Raw genomic sequence first — 20,957 nt, forward strand, 5'->3', positions numbered from 1 at the left:
CCTGCTTCACCACAACGACATGGTGGCTGATTCAATGGCACTAAAAGATGACAAAAACAAAACCCTTCACCGTCTCTAATGCAGGTTAGAGAAGGGTAGAATAATGACAGCAGCCGAGCCATGGTGTCTATCTTATCCAACACATCCACACCGTACCTCTCTTCTCCCAGGAGTCATGAAGGAGATACCCAGAAAAACAGCTAGTATCACCTGGGGGGGCCTTCACATAGATCAATGGTTGGTTACCCCACCCGCCCCACTCCAGACCTTGTTTTGCTGGGGCTCTCCGAGGTCGCTGGTGGTGGCGCTGGTGGTGGGTTGAGTATAGAACAGTAAACTACAAACCAGTTGTACAGAGCGGCTGTATCACTGTTCCCCAGTGGGGGCGAAGGGGGGGACGGGGGGGCTCCAAGAGTTGGCTTCCCCTCGGTCAGCATGGATCTGTTTATGCGGAAGGGGGGATAGGGGGGGAAAGGGGGGGGGGGGGGGGGGGGGGGGGGTTCTCTCAGGGTAGCTCTCTGCCATGCCGATGTTGGGCTGTTGTCGACACTCATTTTGCTTTGTCAAAAGCTGCCGTGTGTTGTGAATCATTACCTGTCACGGTGCGGGCCCTTGTGTACACAGACACGCACACACACACACACGCACGCACACGCACCACGCACACACACACACACTCGTATACACACACATACAATCACGCACGCCAGCAAAGCGCAGGCCCTCTCACGGAGAACAGAGGAACGCTCGCGGCAGACGAGATGTAGCAGGGGGAGCTCGCGCCTGTCATGTTCTGGAAGCTTCTGGGACTCTGCCGGTTTTTCATCTGCCGACAAAGAAAGAGTAGCAAGGAGCAGTGGAAAAGATTTCTTTTTTATCTTCCTGCGTGTGTGTGTGTGTGTGTGTGTGTGTGTGCGTGTGTGTGTGTGTGTGTGTTTCTTGAAAGTGCATTAAGAGGAGATTAACACCGAAAAATATACTCGATGGCGTTATGGATCGGTGCTCCGTGGGTTTTTCTACACGTTGCACAAATCCAGTAGCCGGCCCAGGCCGTGACACACACGAGGCTGGACTGTGCGTTGTGTGTCTCGTCGCTGGAGCTGACCCAGGGTATCCCCCGCCTCCCGACTGTAATCTTTTAGCCCGGCCCCGCCGGCTTCACTGTCATCGGCATTACTGCCAATGACAGCGAGCTACTTGCCGTTTAAGTGTCTCACTTTGTCAGCAAGCCAGGAGGGTCAAACCACTCTTGCCAGGGGAGAGGGGGAGGGGGGGAGAGGGGGGGGAGGGGGGGAGGTGTAACCTATTTGAACCCTGAAGCCAGAAAACAACTGGTTTTGTTTGTGTGCTATTCCTGTGTTTCCCTTTTTACGGGTGCAAGTTTTAGAACAAGGGGCAAGCGCGGTGTTGACATGAACGCAAAGTGTAGGAAACAACCGAGGTTTGGGATGCAGAGCAAGGGAGGCGGTGGGGGGGGGAGTGTGGTCGGAACGAAGCGTTTAATCTTGGTTTGTCAAGTATACACTCTTCCCCCCGCGGAGAACTCTGTTTCGTTTACATCGTCTCCACGAGCCCCCAACTCTACAGCCACTAAAGAGGGCCTGGGGGATGAGGAAACAGGAAAATAGAGGGATTCTTCAGAATCCACCTTCTTATTGCCTAGGACTCTCAGCACAGCAGGGTGCTCTGGGAAGTTCAGGGGGCCCCCTGGATACTTCATTACACCCCACGATCGTTTAGACGTGGAAGGTGTTTGGTGGGAGGTGGGAAATAAACACATATTTGCGCATGAAGGCAGTTTCTTGTTGCAGAAACGACACCCTAAACCCACACCAGAAAACCGAAGTTAAAATGCGATCGGAGTCCGAATAATGATTCGATGCCCTTTAGAACTCTCTGTACAGTTTGTGTCCACCATGTTTAAAATACATGTTTATTAGTGACGTATATTTTTGAGACTGTAACTGCCTCAGATACTTGGCTATTTACAATAATCGTACATGGTGCAAATAACACCCTCCCCCAAACCCGCTTCACTGTCTTTAACCTATTTTCACTATGAAACGACATCTAATCCTGGATACACAAGCCTTCTTGCCATAACGCCTACCCTAGCCTTCTCTCAGCCTTTTTAATCCCCCTCCTCGCTCCCTGTTAATTAAGATCACACGTAGGATAATGTATTGAGTATGCACAGCACCTTTAATCTAAGAATATCTCGCCCCGGCAAAGACGGAGCGAGTCGCGGTGTCACCACGCGCCCTCAGAACTGTGATGTATGCGAGAAGGGATCGGTCAATAAACGCATGATTATTTTTCCTTTCAGGTTGTTTTTTTTCTTCTTTGTACGTTGTACTTAACTTTCATTTCAATGGCTTTACAGTTTTGATTGATTAATACACAACCCCCCCCCCTCACCCCCTTGAACATGTAATTGAATATATATTTTTTGTGTTTTCATGTTCATAATCCCCCCCCAAGCGGGGGTTTTGACATCATAACGCAGGCGAGCGATATGATATGAATCACATTAAGGCTAATATGATGAAGCGCCATCGTTTTGCGGTTATTATTATGAAGTGCGATCGAAAGGGGTTACATTTCTTTTTGGGACGCACAGCGGCCTTAATCCCGCCGTTTGTGGTGGCGGATGAGAAGCGGTTTGGACGTTAATTTGGATCGTCTCAGATGCGCAGTGAATGCAAGACGCCCACGGCTGCGCGGCGGCGTGTGGATCTGGTATCTCTGTGAAGCGTTAAGAAGACTCCATTACGGAGAGATACAGTGGATTAATCCCCCAGCGTCCTTCCTTTTCCCTTTGATGCGAGGGCGCAGACAGACAGAGTATAATTAAGTATGTCATAAAATTTTCAGCACATGTCGATCAATGCTGGATATGGTGTAATTATGTCAGACTTTATTACCGGCCACATGTATTTCTGAACTGTTTGGCTTCAGTCAATCGCAAGTCAGTGCTGTGCTCCGAATGAAATTGTTATTGTATATTATTAACATATTTTAATGACATTGTTGCCGGCTACTTTCATTCCAAGGTACTTGAGTGTCTTTGAAGGTTTAAGTGCAATTGTGTTTTGGCTATACCTAGACACATTGCCTCATTTCAAATATATTCTGTAACTAGTTCTCCACTTAATCAGTCTAGGTTAAATTGTCTGTTTGTCCCGTGAATAATTCAATGAGATATTCAGTGGTTCTTCGCAGCAGTTTAAAAGAAGCCAAAGTATTTTACATAATGTACCATTTAAAATACATGATCAAATGCTAATCAAAACAAAATAACAGCACTATTTCTTTTCCATATTTATTCCTTCAACTACAACCAAACACCTCCTTGTTCGAGTCGGGCTCATCAGTTATTCCACAGTGGCCTAGTAACCTACTCCAGGTCACTGTTACATTCAACTGATGACTAGATGGAACCAGGGTCACTATCATAGCACGGCATCTCATCATAATTGAGGTTCTAATGTCCCTGGCATTTTAATGGACAAACACACTTGAGACATCAACCTTTAACGTGACACTATCCATGTGATGTCATCAAAGATATATGATATATTTTGAACAACAGTTCTCAATGAAAAAGGAAGCTTAACAACAGAGTCCGGTTTGCATAGTGATGCACAAGATTTGAGGTTTCTGCATTGAAAAGCAAACTCCATAGATTTTGTTAATCTGTGAGGCTTGCATAAGATGTGCTATTGTGGCCTCTGAGCTTTAGGCATCCACCCATCATTGTGGTGTGTGTGTGTGTGTGTGTGTGTGTGTGTGTGTGTGTGTGTGTGTGTGTGTGTGTGTGTGTGTGTGTGTGTGTGTGTGTGTGTGTGTGTGTGTGTGTGTGTGTGTGTGTGTCTCAATGTACACCTTCATGTTATTCCTCAACATTGCCCTAGCCACTATTAGCATGATTGCGTTTAATTAAAATGAATTCAGGCAAAGGTCAGACTCTCTGCGCTAGCGTCTCTTATCTCCAGAGAGGCAAGCGTATAATATCAGCGGAGGTGTGAGCACGCATTTTTTACACACTTGAGCACTTGAACATGCCTGCATGTCAATTGTGAAAAACAGCGAATACATCCTAGACATGCATACACATCCATTATCATTCTTGGTCAACTTGTCTTTGGAAGAGCTTGTCTTTGGAAGAGCTTGTCTTTGGAAGAACTTGTCTCAGCATCACTTCTTCATATTATGTTAACACACATAGTATATAGAGGCATATGTGAAATTAAATGTACACATGTAATATCCAAAATAAATAAATCAACCCTTCTGCTAGATGCCACTAAATCCTACAAACTGCACCTTTAACTCTGATATAATGTTGACAATTTGTAGCACCATGGTGGGTCATTTGGACAAACAGATAAAACGGTTTAAGCATTTGTTTATTTGATTTGTGTTGTGATGAAATTGACCTTTGAGTCTGCATTCCATTGAATCAACCCTTTCTTGTTTTCCCTTTCATATATACCGTACATTCATTGTAACATCATCTCGGTTTCCGTGAGTAGGCGGCGGTTGGTTGGTCAAGGCCATAGTTGATCGCAGCAATGAATCTGAATGAAGGGAGCATGAATAATCATAAACTTATATTGTATTTGATTTACCACATGTTGGCCTTTTTTAATGAATAGTGCTTTTCTCCAAACCACATCACACACACACACACACACACACACACACACACACACACACACACACACACACACACACACACACACACACACACACACACACACACACACACAAAAGCAGACAATAGCTATATATAAAACACAAATGTACACACAAACACAATATCTGTACATAAAAATGCACAAACATAAAAACATATTTATGACTACTTAATCGCATAACACTTAGGGCCTCCTCTTTCTCCCTAAAACAGGCAGGCACTCATCAGAGACCTAAATCCCAACACGAACCTGGTCTCTCCTCGAAGCCCACCTGTGTGCCTTCTTTGTGGAACAGAGGATAAGTAAAAGTACCCTGACACACCAGGCTTTTAATGTGCAGAGAGGAGCCGTCCTGGTCACTTGGCCCCGGCGGGCCCCTCAGACGCGTGGTGGAGGGTCCTCAGTGCGGGGGCCCCGACCGCGAAGCTGTCAGTGGCCAGCAGGGTGCCGCCGCTCTGTCTCATCTCTGATATCCTCTTCTGCTGACCTTCCTCTCATACTGAGTGCTGCACAGTTTCCCTGCTGGCCCTCGCAGCCAAACCAGCGCCCGGGTTTCAACGCACTCAGAATACTAATGTGGAGATGGACCGCGATACAGAGACACAGGGTTCCGGATCCTGTCTGTCTGTCTGTCTGTCTGTCTGTCTGTCTGTCTGTCTGTCTGCCTGCCTGCCTGCCTGCCTGCCTGCCTGCCTGCCTGCCTGCCTGCCTGCCTGCCTGCCTGTCTGCCTGCCTGCCTGCCTGCCTGTCTGTCTGTCTGTCTGTCTGTCTGTCTGTCTGACTGTGTATCCCTTTGTCTGTCTGACTGTCTTCTCATATGTCGGTCTGACAGTCTTTTCATATGTCTGTCTGACTGTCTTTTCATACGTCTGTCTGACTGTCTGTTCTGTCTGTCTGTCAATCTAAGGCTCCGTTCTGCAATCCTTAGTGCTCGATTCAGATTTATTTCTCAGATTAGATTTTTGTTTTGGGCTTTTGGACAAATTTAAATGTGGACAATATCAGCCTCAATATATTAATACACATAACTGGTGAAAAGATCTGAAGAAACTGAAAAAATATCATCACTGACCACTGAAGAAGAAACCATGGCTTTTATGTGGAGCAATTTCTGCTGCTTCTGTATGTGTGGACGCGGAGTCTAAGACCAGATCGAAGGGACGGTGATGTGAATGGCTTCAATGAAATAGATCCAATAAAAGGATGTAAGGATGTCAAGGGATGCTTTTAACTACGTTACTACTGTGGAGTACTACTGCCACTGTCCCTCCTCTGACTACTTAGATCATCAGCTGTGTTCCTTGTGCTCCCAGAGGGGCTTCCCACCAGCGCAAAATTGGGACGAATGTCAAAGAATGACGTTCAAGTCGCGTACATGGGGATATGACAGACTGAGGTGGCATTGCAGAAAGGCAAACCTGTGAATGTTTCACCACATACGAAAGTGGCCCATATCAAAATCCTAAAAGATCAGATTGCAAGGAACATACCAGAACATTTGTGCTACTTTGGCCTGCAGTGTGAACAAGGACCTATCTGTCCATCCATCTTCCGACACATCTATCTACATCAATCTATCCCTGCTCTCTTTTGTTTTGGTTATTGTCATATATTTAGCAGGGCTCGTACCATCCAATGAGATCAGATCATATGTGCCCTCAGAATCACAGGCTCTGTGCAGTACGCACCAACGCTTTTGTAGTGTGTTTTTGTTTTTCCTAATCCTCTGATGAACAGAATTAGAATATGTCATTGTTCGGGAGGGAGCCTCAACACAGAGTTGGGCCATTAATACACAATCTCCGAGCGTTGACATCTGTATCGCACAAAAAACAGCCTCTCCCTTTTCTTTTTTATTCAGCAGATTTTGAGAAATGTTTTGAATATTCATGCCTTTGCCCTTTCTGATGCCCCCCCTGGGTCCTGATTGCGGTATTACACATAGTTTGTGGCCGGGTCTACCCATCGCAGCCCTCAGGGGTAGTTTTTCACTGAGAATCAGTGGATACCAGGTGTTGTTACAGATCTCAGTGTGCCTGCCCGGTTAGTTGTTGAGCTAAAACTATCCCCAACTGTGGTCAACTCAACTGAACTCAACGCACAAATAACACAAATGACACACACAGGCGTATAACACGCACACAAACGGTGCGCACTTAATCCCAGCTGCTGCATACTTGAACTTCCCCTTCTTTGGGAGTTCTCTTGGTGCTTCCATTGTCGAGACTCATCCACACTCTTCATTTATGTCTTTCTTTCTCACATTTTGTCTTTATTTCCTTCTCTTGAGCGATTAATATGGGAGTGGATGAGACTTTTTTTTTTTCTTTAATGACCCAATGAAAGATACGTATCAATAATTTAGCAGCCATATCAGTTTCATCACAAATTGATGACCCAATTCACCACACTCAGTGATGCCCCCCTGAAGACATCCTCTCAGGGAGTTTGTAAATGAGGGTCAGGAGATTCGGCATTTCTGAATTTAATTGATTTATTTTGTATTCAGTCCAGCTGTCCAGTGCCATCCTGTTCCCATTTCTCCATAGAGTATTCATTATTTTACATCAATTATTATCGAGAGCAGCAGCAGAAGGTTTGGTTCCCTCTGTGTAATATTAACGTGTATCATAGATTGAATAGTGTTAATTGTTCTGGTGTGGTATAGGGATCGACCGATACCAATTTTTTAGGGCCGATACTGATACCGATATTTTTTCATCAGCCTTAGCCGATACGCCGATACCGATTTTCTTGAGCCGATTTTTTATTATTATTTTTTTTTTAAAGAAACATTTATTGAACTTCAATATAAAAAACAATATTTAACAAATAGTAAAAACAGGTGAAGTAGAACAAGTAAGAACAAGTAGATGAACAATATTTAACAAATAGTAAAAACAGGTGAGGTAGAACAAGTAAGAACAAGTAGATGAACAATATTTAACAAATATTAAAAACAGGTGAGGTAGAACAAGTAAAAAAAAAATAAAAAAATAAAAAATAAATCGGCGAAAATCAGCCGCGTATCGGCCGATACCGATACACGTAAAAAACGCGAATATCGGCCGATAATATCGGCCGACCGATATATCGGTCGATCCCTAGTGTGGTATATCGTTGAGGGTACGTTACTGTCTAGTATCATGTTGTATAGTGTAATAATACTCATACTTTGTTGTAGTTGTATAGTTGTTGAGTGCATGTAACATCATAGTATAGTTCAGTGTATGCATCAATGTAGAATAGTATGATAAAGTTGAGTATGTAACGGTATTGTTGAGTGTATGTAACAGGATAGTATAGTTGGGTATGTACAATTATAGTATTATTGAGTGTACCTAACAGTATAGTACAGTTGAGGGTATGTAAAAGTACAGTGTAGTTGAGTGTATGCCACAGTGTAGAGTAGTATAGTATAATACAGTGTATGTACCCGTATAGTACAGTTGAATGCATGTAACAGTACAGAGTACTGGTACAGTCCAGTGTATGTACGGTGGAGTGTGAGGGATGAGCTTGGAGGAACAGTGTGATTGTATCGCTCCGTGTCGGCCATCAGCCAACGGCTCCCCGCCCATTAATCACGACCCACACTTTGTAGTCTGAACTCTGACCTTAGTTCTGCATCAAGGCGTGGTGACAGATGGAGGGTAGAGCTTTGTGTCTCCACATCCCATCATCACACACACACAGACACACACACGCACATAGACACACACACACGCACAGACACACAGACACACACACACGCACAGCGGAGATATACAGTGAATCACCCATAGCAACGGCCTAATGGGTCACCGGCTGGTATTTCGGTGGTTGGAAAAAAAAAAGAGCATGATTATATTTTTTTCCCACTGTCCTCACTGGCCTTTTGCGTCTCATATGTGCAACATGAGACTGCTTTCACGGCGCTATCGATTTGAAACACTTTGCAGTGACGGAGCTAATTGAAATAGCCGCTGTGATTGCAATAACAATGATCAAGGTGGACCGTCGGGCCTGTGCAGCGGGGACGTATTTATCCTACGCAAAGACGCAGACGCCAGAGAGACGCTGATTAGCGTGAATAAATTAAGGGTTTTTCAATAAGCGCGCGATGGCTTATCTGTGCATTACATGGCCGGTGCAGCCGCTCACATTCAAGATTAATTGCATCACGCGAGGTATTTGGAAAAGTTCATCTTCATCAATTGATTTCCCTTAATTTGTGAATTCCTCAGAAGTGCATGAAATTGGGTATAACCTCTCCGTAATCAGGCGCTCTGCGTCGTTAACCTCCCTGACAACCACTCCGCCGCGTCTCAGCGCTGACATTTTGGAGGCCGGCTACGTTCGCCGCAGCTGGGTCGCAGCGAATCTCTTGAAAAATAAAGGAAATACTCCATTAACGAACGCTTCAGTTGCAGCTTTTGTATAGTTTTAGCTGGCGGCAGGATTTCTCCAACCTTCAAACAAAGGTTTCTTCCAACTGATTCCGCCTGTATTTTTGGTTATCTGTGTCACGTCATCGACATTCTTGAACATTTGTCAATATAAATATATACAACCAACAAGCCAAAGAAGATCTCCCATATACAACACAAACCCCCTTTCCCACTATCTTAAAACCAATGGATCATTCCAAAGCAGTTGACCCCAAACAGAACTAGGGTGCAACCAACACAGAGACGGGTGTGGATTTTCAGAGACAGGTGTTGACACCTCTCTCTTCAACATCATTATACAGTCTAGGAAATCCCCCATAAAGACCACAGTATTATTCAACTTTTTTCATTCCAAACCCATTGCACCCCAACAACCACGCAATATGGTATGAAAAGCAAAAAGAAAAGCGGGCTATAAAACCAGTCAACGCAGGGCCATCAAATTAAAACAGAGACGGTGATAATATCCCCTGCAGGGGTGATGGTGCCGCCAACCCGCTCTATAGATCCAGTGTGTGCTGGAGCCCTATGCCAGGTGCAGCCCCTGTGTCTCCCCTGAGGGGCAACGCCACATCCAGGCCCAGCAGTGAGAGAAACAACTAGGTCACACCTAAACAAACAGAGATGCATACCACAGTGTTACTAAGGAAGACCACGAAGGCAGTAGGATTGAATAGCCCGACGCGTTGCTTCTGCCATACCTCGGAATCCCTGCTATTGCAGCTCGCCCGGTTTTGTTTTTATGTTTTTTGTTTTCTGTACGAAGAATATAATAAGCCCTCCGCCTCAGTCTTATTTTCCTGTGGTATGTTAATACGAGTAAATTGCTGAATTTATCACCCCCCCCCTTAATGACACTATTATGCTACAATGCTCATTGGCTAATATGCAGCAGAATGCATTTTTTATTTTGTTTTGTATTTCCTCGCCGCGTGCACGTTAATCCACACACACTGTGGTTTCTCTCCAGTCTCCCACCTGGCCTTAAGGGGTTCTCCAAAGACACAAAGAGATGCAGACTACAGCCGCAAGCATTTATGATTAAGAAGGCTTCATGAGTTGGTCTCAACAACCTTCTTCCTCTTGCTCACCCTCTTCTCCTTCTCCCTCTCCTTATACTTCTGCTTCGTCCTCGTCCTCTTCTTCTTCTGCTGCCGGGCGTAGATTAAACCGAGAATGGAAAGAGAATGGAGAAAATAAAGACGGAAAAAACAGCCCAGTTTCTCAAGCGTTTTTATTGGTTTTATTACTTGTGTGTCTCTGTGAGTTTGTGTACAGTATTTATTTATTTTTTAACCTTGAGGTCTTCTTTAAAAATTATTACCATTGATCAGTGAAATGGTTTTAGGAGCTAAAGCAGGAGGGGGAAGGGGGATGATGAATCAAAGGAGCCCCACCAGCTAGTTTATGAGTTATGCTAGCCTACCGCCCTGGTAATATTTGCTTTAAGGTGTCAGAACTGTGTAAGGGCACACCTTAAGTGCCAAAAAATACTTTGTTTGCAACTTTTTAGATATTTTTTGCAAGCAATCTTTTTACACTTATTTTCTATAGCCTGTGCGCATATCCAGAAACTTCTACCTGGTGTCCTCAAGAACCTATCTGGCCCGCACAGCAAACATTCTCGTGTGCAAACGAAAAAAAACGGCTTCCAGTAATCACAACACTCTCGAGCGAAGTTTGTCATTTTATAGCGGAATTGAAACGCCACCCACATTGTGTAATAACCATGTCCCATCATCCATAGTAAGTCCATAGTGGATCACAAAACTGTGTTTTAACACAATAAGGACAAACTTTGTCTCCCAAAGTGAAGTATTATGCATGAAGTGCTTGCTGGCGGGTGACAGCGTGAGCAGTGGTAATCCCTCTGAGTAATTTAATCTGTGTTTATGTTTAGACCCCGTGTCTGACACCTCATTAACGGATTGGAAGTCACTTCCCTTTTTCGTAGCCTGCAGCAAGTTTGGGGAATTGCAAAACCTTGACAGTAGCTTATGTGGTAACGGGCTCATTTCGAAGGTGTATATTAACTTGATGAGCTGTTTTCTTTAGGATCCCAATGATTGTACCTGTGGTAATGGTTTTTTTGGAACAAACTGAAATTTAGGGAGGATTAAGAGTACGATGATTTAGGGATTTGCAAGGAGCTAGCTGAAGATCTTTGAAAAACAATTTTCAGTTTCATATAAAATGGAATATAAAACTTCAATCCGCTCTATAATCCAATTCCATTTCCTAAGACCAGTCTTCTGGCTTTTAAAAGGTCTTTAGCTTTCATCGTGAGCACAACCTCAGAGTAGCATCAAGGTTTTTCTCTTTCTCTCCCTGTATACTCATTTATCCCTCAGTCTCGCCACCTATAGCATTCTCTCTATATTCTCTCTCTTCTTCACCCTCTTTTTTCTATATTTCTATGCCGCTCTCTCTTTTGTCCTCTGTACCTATCGCTCTCTCTCTACATCTCTCTCTCGCTCTCCCTCTCTCTCTCGCTCTCCCTCTGTATCTCCTCTCTCTCCTTCACCCTCTTTTTTTCTTTATTCCTATAACGCTCTCTCTCTCTCTCTCTCTCTCTCTCTCTCTCTCTCTCTCTCTCTCTCTCTCTCTCTCTCTCTCTCTCTCTCTCTCTCTCTCTCTCTCTCTCTCTCTCTCTCTCTCTCTCTCTCTCTCTCTCTCTCTCTCTCTCTCTCTCATCTCTCTCTCTCTCTCTCTCTCTCTTCATCTCTCTCTCTCTCTCTCTCTCTCTCTCTCTCTCTCTCTCTCTCTCTCTCTCTCTCTCTCTCTCTCTTCATCTCTCTCTCTCTCTCTCTCTCTCTCTCTCTCTCTCTCTCTCTACCTGAGCTGCCTCGCCCTCCCCTGTGCTCTCCATCACCGCGGGGGGTCCCGCTGGGTCGCTCTGGGCTGTAATTGGAAAGCGCGCTGGCGGTGGGCGTCGCCGGTAATGTGGGTCCTGCGATGTGGCGGCGGGCCCCCCGCTGCTTACACAGCGGTCACAGGAGAAGAAGACGACCGTCTGAATTCACTAAAAGGTCAGCGGCGCGGCCGCCACGCTTTCCAACTTCCGGCGGATGAAGCGAAAGAAAAAAAAACGACAACGCCTGTTGTGTTTAAACGGCCTTAAGCAATTAGCATATTCTTCTTCTCCACCTTTGGGTACTGGTGATGTGTGTGTGGGAGGGGCGGGCGTGGGGGGGGGGGGGGGGGGGGGGGGGGGCTTGGCCTACAGTTTAGCTGTGGCACTTCCTTTTCAGAAGCACCCCCCTCCAAACCTGTCCTGTCCCCCCCCCCCCCCCCCCCCCCCCCCCCCCCCCCTCCCTCTGGGCGATGGAGGGGAAAATAAGATGGCTAGGCATACATGACAATCATATCAGCGCCACTGACGAACTAGCATGTCGGAGAGGGAGCGATGGGGGAGAAAGGGGAGGGCGCAACCACCGAGAGCCGGGGGGGGGGGGGGGGGGGTGGGGGGGAAGGAGAAGGGTGAGGAGGGGAGAAGGGGGAGGAAGAGGTGCTAATGTTATGTCATCGACGAGGGAGCCACAGCACTGCAACCACCCAACTGCTGCTGACTCACTGTCTCGGAGTCGAGGTGTTAAAGGCCTCTGTTAGCGTCTCCCAGAGAGCAGCTACATCATGTGAGGAGATATGGGGTAGTCTAGTGGTTGGGGGGTTTGACTCACCGCTATAAAGGGCTCTGGGTTGGAACCATTTTGGAGTAGACTATAGGAGTAGTTACCCAACTCTAGGCATGCTCTCTGATAACATGTATCTGAGTCGCTTTGAACAGGAGCATGGGCTAAATTATTTGGAAGACACAGTAAATAGAGTGGAAGTTGGCTGTGTGTACAAGCTCAGCCGTACATCCTCCTATAGATTTATAGTAACGACGATAAATAGATGAATGAATAAAACAGCGAGGACAGAAAACGCTTGAAACTCAAAAAGACAGATAGTTTGTTCTTTGACAATTGGTAAAATGGCGCTCTTGGCTGACTACTTGATAGCTCCACAGCTTATCGCGAGCCACTTAACAACTTGACTCTCATATCCCGCAGTGATGGAGTTCCAAATGGATTTCAATTGCTTGTTGCCATCAGACCTCATATAACGTGGCCATCAAACCTAACCTAGCTTGTCTCATCTCGCCTCAGTAACTATGTTTTCTAAAGTGCGGTCTCAACTATGGTCTCCTCTAGCCTCAGAAACGTTTGCTGTGCCTCACAAACCGTTGCCTAGCAACAATATAATACCCAGATCTACTGACGGTTCAACTGGCTGCCATCCTCTCAGACTCTTCACCCCCCCAAGCCCCCTGATTTACATACATTTCAGATTGGGCTGTGATCGGCGAGATTGACTTGTGACATCGCAGATCGTGCACGCTCAGAAAATCAGATTGTATAATCAGATGTATAGGGAGGTTTTCCCCTTCTTGGGTTGATTAAAGTCAATACAGTCTGCGCGTAAGGCAATCAGAATAACCAAAGCCATGCTTCCCCATGCCTGTTAACCATAAATACAACAACTTTTGTAGGTGCAAGCCTGAGTTGAATTTGCATTCAATTAATCTTCTGCAATCTTGGCAGGCACAACCGCGCTCGTGCGTGCGTGCGTGCATGCGTGTGTGTGTTCAAACACTTTGTTCAGTACACTAACAGCATCTAAATTCACGTCTGGATTCTGGCACACATTTCTGAAACATTAGCGTACAAGGCTTGGACCAAAGAAAAGGATGCCTCTACTTGGTTTCCATATTTATGGTACACATACCACTGTGCAGTCAGCTTCTGACAGTTTCTCCGCTCCAGTCAGGCTGCCTGACGTGTCTTAATATGGAGACGTCAGCGGGTTCAGCCCATCCTTTCTGCGTTTGAATCCCCGGCGAGACCTCTGCTTCTCTTTCCAGCGGCAGTCAGTGTTTTATACACTCAAGCGAGCGCTCCTAAATAGAAACAGGAAGGGACTTCCTGGAGCTCGGCCGAGAAAACATTTCCGAGAGATCTTCAGTAAAGTCTTTTGAAAAACGCCTCTCGGTTGCCTGCCGGGAGAGATAGCATCAGCAGACAACCCCGAAATTTTCCATTTTGTGCTATCAGACACCACGGCGGTGTGTCAACAGTGGATTCCTGCTGCAAGTAAACACAGCGGTCTGACAAGCAATAAAGCAGATTCAACAGCGCCCCGGGCCCTTTGCTCCGTTTAGACCCAGAGGTCCCAATCTTTTTCATCATTTAGACCCTGGTCCTGCTGCTGATCACAGGATCACCTGGCAAGACATGACGGACCACATGAGGGATATACGTCCTTCTCCGAGCGCATTTAAGGACGTTTCTGGGCCGAAGAGTAACGATCTGGTCAGTTTCGTATTTAATGGCGCACAGCCTTTGGTTTGATTTCACCCTGGATGATCGTCCTGGGATTTTTTCAAATTTGTTTTTAGTTTTGTTTTCTTTTTTTTTGACGACCAATTAAAATTAATTTGATGACGGAAGAAAAGGGGAACAGAATCAATCAAGCGATGAGTAAAAAAAACGAGTTACGGGTGATCTTTATATTTAGTTTCTTAAGAGAAAGCTGCAGATAAGACCTGGGCAAATTACATGGAGAATTCAAATCACAAAGGAGTCCATATTTCTCTATTCAACTCAGTTGATTCAACCTCTTTCTTTTCTTTTTTTTTGCTGACAGCATTGAGAAGACAGCAAGAGAAGGGACCAGGGGATTAGTATCGTTTGGTTGAAATTGGAGGAAGCTCAGGAAATATTAAATGGCAGCAGCCACTAAAGAAAGGTTCCCGGAAATATCAATCTTGCAGATTAAAAGGGTACCTTTTTAAACTGTGTGTGTGTGTGTGTGTGCGTCTGTGTGTTTGTGTGATATGTTGATCGCAACCAGTCCATCAGCAATGATGTGTTTTGTGCTTTGCTTTAATGTGTTTTTATGTATTTCTGCGTGTTTCGCTAAGTATGTATTCGGGGAGGGGGTTAAAGATCAAAGCGCCGAGAACATTTAAGTTCCCAGAAACTGATGATGAACTATCCTTTAATGGTAGGGACTTTCTCTTCTCTCTCCTCACAATAAACTATCCTCCTAAGGGTTCATTTAGATTGATTAAATATTCAGGCCTGCCAAATAAAACATGTCCATGGACAGCAGGGGGTTACTGAACCGTTCTTCCGCCAGGACACACCCAGAACACAGATTTGTCTTATACCGCGACGATCTTCACCTCAAATGTCCTTTTTTTCCTCCCTGCGGGGACAACGCATAAAAGAGTTAGTGGTATTATGACACTGCAAAGAGATGACATTGTGAAAACCCCTGGGGTCAAATATTTTGAAATGTTAATCTTATTTTCGTGTATTTCTCTTTCTTCTCCCCATCCCTTCTCTCCACAGTTCCCCCCAAGATATACGACATCTCGGCTGATATAACCGTGAACGAGGGCAGCAACGTGTCGCTCATCTGCACCGCCAGTGGGAAACCCGAGCCCTCCATTTCCTGGAGACACATAACCCCATCAGGTGAGGTCACCGCCTCCCTGGTAACACTGTGTGCGGAGGGACAGAGGGCCGCTGGATGGATGCACCGCAGGGGGGGGGGGTGAATGGCAGAAGGGGACAGATGACGGATGGAAGGATGGATGGGTGGATGGGTGGGCGTTGGCTGGCGGCGGGACAGATGTATGCATGGATGGGGGACTTGATAGATGGGATCGAGGGAAGGATTGATGGATGGATGGGAGGGATCCTACCAGAATGGGCAGATGGACTATGGATGGATGGGTGGATGGAAGCATCGTTCTCAAAAGGGAGAGGCACTCGGGATGACGGAGGTCGATTAGTCAGTGATGTGGTGGCTTGTAAAATATGCCTACATTTTCAACGCCGATTGACGAAATGCAGCGTAAACTCCCCCCCCCCCTCCCCCCCCTTCAAAAAATGGATTGCTAGATAATTTTTTGTACCGGATAGTATTGATGGTAATGGTGCCGTTTCCCTCTGCCCTCTCTCCCCCTACCATCCCCAGTGGTACCACCGCTAGCCACCGCCACCAACTTATTCAGTCCTCCTTCATTTTCATATTAATAGATTAGAGCATGCCGTGGCTATCTGATGGACCTGAGGATGACTGCGTGGATCTCATGGTTGTCATATCATCTTCACGGGCACAGTCGCCCTTGATTGCGTTGGGAGACGTTTCAGAGGATGATCAAAAGGAGGCTTCCTCGGCGTCCGAGCGTGGCCCAGTCACTCATTCTTCTTTGAAGTGTCCGCACTTTGAAGTGCGCCAAGGGAGAAAAATGGTAGAGCCGGTCAAAGGGAAAGAATGGGGCCCAGGATTAAATGTAATCACAGGGACTGTCTCCCAGCACATCAAATGGAAAAGCCATTTGGCACGGGATCTGCAAGTCCGTTAACGCAGTACAGGGGATTGGTCCAAAGGACACAGTACAGCTGAAAAGGTGGTAATAGGCTAACAACATAGCATGTGGAACTTCGACACGTACATGCAAATAAAGCAACTCTGGGAGCTGCATGAGGCGACAGGAATATAGAGTGCAGCAGTCGGAACTCCAAAGTTAAGAGTCATTTATCAAATGCCTGCAGCCCTTCACCAGCCACCCCTCTACAGTTATTTTTGATATATATGCATATATATATATATATATATATATATATATATATATATATCACCACAATGCCACACAGGACTCAATAGAATCTGGCGCAGTAAGACATTTTGCTCCAAGTGCACTTGGATCGTTATTGGCTTATTGACATGGGGCCAGCCAGGTGAAATAGCTCTTAAACAGTAAACATGCTTACATGTCAGCTTCTATTTCCTGCTCTGCACCCCACACTATTCAGCCATTCGGTGGGTTAGAGTGTTGCGTTTGTTTGGGGGGGATGGGGGGGGGGGGGGGGGTTATTTGGTTGTGCATCAGCAGTCAGTGAAGTTTGACAGGAAAATAAATTGCCCTGACAACTGTCAAGTTTCGATTCCTTCCCCAAATATTTTCCTTTTCATTATATTCCCCCTCTCTATGCCAGATACTGAGCTGGCAACTGTAACAAACATTTTGCAGCCACTGAAAGTTTGGCCGTCATAAAGCGCTCATTGAGAGACTAATTTGGCTTGATATTGTCTGCATTCAACGACGATGAGTTTTCTTCATTAGGACGGACACAGCAGTATTGTGTCTCCGCTGAGAGGAAACAGTGCCAAAGTCTGTGTTCAGCATTAATCATTGAGGAAAACCCAGTTGATACAAACAACAGCAGCATAATATTTTGTCCAGCGGTGATGGTTAAACGTGGGGGAAAGAAATTACAGCAACCACCAGACAGAAAAAGATAGCCACTGTTCTATGTAGATACATCCCGGAAATTTAAACTAGTGATTGGCGATCGGCGTCCCTAGTGTTTAGCGCTCTGCACAGCCACCCCAGACGGTCAGCAGGGAATACGTCTAAATGCATGTACGTCATTACTTGACACTTTAGTATGGTTAAACATGACTATAAATCATTATAACAACGTTTATAGGTCAAAAAAGACGAAAAAGCATATTAGGTGCTCTTTAAATCAGCAAGGAACTCTTGAGAAAAAAACCCAGAGTAGGGGATCCTTTCTTCCAGGGGTGCAATGGGTGCCATAATTGAAATACAGGTAAATACATGCAAAACAGTAGTCTAGTCTATTATTTGTCTCAGCAAAGTCATCAAACAGTGCATTTGATCCAATTTCCATGCCATTTTAGCATAGAGAAATATAGAATTTCTCTTATCTGCTGCACCGTATTTACTGGTAATTAAATATAAAAATGAACAAGAAAAAATAGACGGGGTATGTGCTGTGAATTTAACACTTCAGAGCACACTGACCCATTTTTGCTTGAATTGTCAAGTCAATTCCACTTATTAATTTAGCACATGTCATACACATGTCAAACATAAAACAGGATAAAAAAAAATGCAGAGAAGATATTTAACAACTGGATTTAAAATAATCAATAAAATACATGAACACAAGATTTAAAAGAATGCATGAAAGACATTTTCTGGGAAATACAAAATGAAAATTCCATTAATGTTTAGGAGAATAGTGTGTGAATTATACATGTGCGCTTTTATCGTAATAAGTTAAAATTGCCTTAAAGTTTAGCAGAATGGTGCGTCAATTAAACATGCGCTTTTATTCTAATGAGTTAAAATCGCGTTATAGTTAAGCCGACTAGTGTGTCAAATATACTTGTGCGTTTTTATCAGAATAACTTAAAATCGCGTTACAGTTTAGCCGAATACCGTGTCAAATATTCGTGTGCACTCTTATCCAAAATGGAAAGGTTTAGAGAGGAACTGGATATCTGGACCCCCCTAAGGCCTCCTCCTTATCATTCCACTTCCTCTTTAACGTTTAATTCCGCTGATAAATCTCACTGTACAACAAGGGCCCCCGTTGAGGGGTTTCAGCCTAGCGGTGCTTCTGCGTCCGCACGGGAACACTGTGCCTCGCCGCTCCGACCCACTCACCCATTGGTTAGTGGGCAGGGTGTGAAATAGCCTTTAACACACAGCCCTTTCCACAGACTGTCTGCTTGGCTGACGGGATGGCTGGCTGACTGGCTCTGCAAAATTGCTTTGATAAGCTTTTTCCATTGAGATTTGGATCCACGGGATGGAAGTGTGACCTTTAAAAAAAAAAGGGCCTGACCAGAATGCGAGAATACATATTTGATTGTCTCTTGCGATACCGGGGAGCCCGCGTTTCTCCTGCCCTGTTCCTCAGGAAAAGGGCGGATGTTGACGACATATATGTTTTGATTTAGCTTTCCATTAAAGTGCATGAGAAATCTCTGCCGCCAAAAAACACCCCCTCAGGGAACAGACCCCATCACACCTGGCAGACTCCTCTGCATAAACGTGCCCGTGAACACTGAGGCTCGCTTCAAAGACCGCTCCACGCCGTCCTCTGTATGGGCTGCGATGAGGAGGCAGTGGCTCCGATATATATTTCGCAACTTTTCCACCGCCGACAATTGAGCGCATTTGAACGTGATCGGAGGTGGAGGGCCAACGAGCCGGGCGCAGAGCTCACTTGTCAGGGATTAACATTGGGGGCGTCCGTGTCTAGCACGTCAAGTACCGCCCATGGAAGAGGTACTCATTGCGCTTATGCTTTCCCTGATTGGAGGGAGGCCTCGTAAACGTGATTCGTGGCTTATATGAACGAGGTCAAACGATTGCTCACTCGCTGCACATTCTTTTCATGTACCTCAGCTATATTTTAATTTTTTTTTCCATCCATATGAATGTGATGCAATCGACTCAATAAGAGATTATATTGAAGCATCTCCTGTGATTGCGTAAAGCCCTTGCTAGTATACAAGGTATGTGGGGAGGGGCCGAGGAGGGCATTGCTCCATTAATAACTCTGCTCCTGATGTTATCACACGCACACGCTCAAGCATACACACACACACGCGCACACTCACACGCAAACACACGTTGCACAACTACGACCATGGCTGCAGTACCACCAATATCTGTTGGCCTTATCTCCACCTCAAACAGGTGTTGTATTCCCGGCTGGTGATTACTAAATATGTCGAGATAGAGAGACGGACAGGGTATCTCCCCGGGTCAGATAGGTGGCATCCCATGCAGACTACAACCAGACCCTTTGGACCAGTACCGGCCCCTGGCTTGGATTGACAGCCAGTGATCTGTGCAGGAGTATAATGTCAGGGTTCACAAATAATCTGGGTCGTGGGTTCTCTTCAGACAGGGCGATTCAGCCCATGGCCAATTCCTTGAACTCTGCCTCTGGATGAGATGTCCTAACAATGGCACGGGGGGAAAAATGGACTAGCTCCCCATTTATTGCTCCCTGCGAGTTAAGAGGATAAATGGATGTAGGAAATGCGGCTATTTATACCATAATGGATTGTTAGCATCGCCCGGGCCTATCTGCACGGAGCAGCCCTGAAGGAAGTCTACTCATTGCTCTCCTACACAATGTGGGATATTGCTTACTGTTTCTCACAAGCGTTGACAGCGTTGGCAGCGAATGCTAAATCAACCTCGCTGTGATTTCCTTAATTTGCCCACGGTGGCTTCTCCCTGAGGTCCAGGGGATGCTACTGACAATCTCCTCAACATCCCATAGAGCGCTCACAGAATCTACGTTGGCTCCACAGTCCATCGTGTTTACATCGCCTTTGTCCCGTTAATAAGCCTTTTTTTTTTCTTTCCATTATTTCTTGTTTCCGTAGAGATATTCGTATTATTCCATGGCTCCATTGTTCAGCGTGCATTATGATACGGCTGTTTGGATTCTAGTGGCTGCTGGTTAGTCGTTTGGTTAATGTCTAGCCGTATAATCTGTGGCGCGCAGCTCCTCCTTCCTGTTTAATGGTTCGCCTGACCTTCGAAGAACCCCCCATCGCAACTAAAATCAATAAGGAAACCTTTGTGCAACGCAGGGCAAGATGATGCAACAAGATCCCGTACAGGCAAAAAACAATCCATCTTTCTCCTGGAAGTGAATCCTTATTAATAACTTATTATTAGTCAGCTGCAGTTACAGGCCATCCATTTATACACGGTTGATCGGGTGAATATTTAATGCACCGAGGCTTTTGGACATACCCCCGTTGGAGATTCAGTCTGAGAAAAGTGTGTGTGGTTTCGAGTGCCCGGATAAGAAGCGTGTGTAATGAAACGCGGTGGGGAATTTGAGCATCTTTTGACACGCTTGTTCATTTCCAGGGGCTTGGCTTCATCAAGCTTGACAATTTTTTGGACTACCTCTAAACATCATTA

General features: G+C 45.4%; 1 protein-coding gene across 1 annotated transcript in view; it reads left to right on the forward strand.

Annotated features, from left to right (window-relative positions):
• Positions 1-20,957, forward strand: part of negr1 (neuronal growth regulator 1) — a 130,389-nt gene that overhangs the window by 48,046 nt on the left and 61,386 nt on the right. The window contains exon 3 of the mRNA XM_056603777.1: positions 15,529-15,654. Within this exon, the coding sequence (XP_056459752.1) occupies positions 15,529-15,654 (126 nt within the window). The remainder of the gene's footprint in view (positions 1-15,528; positions 15,655-20,957) is intronic.

The sequence above is a fragment of the Gadus chalcogrammus genome, chromosome 12 (assembly GCF_026213295.1).
Source record: "Gadus chalcogrammus isolate NIFS_2021 chromosome 12, NIFS_Gcha_1.0, whole genome shotgun sequence".
Taxonomy (NCBI): Eukaryota; Metazoa; Chordata; class Actinopteri; order Gadiformes; family Gadidae; genus Gadus; species Gadus chalcogrammus.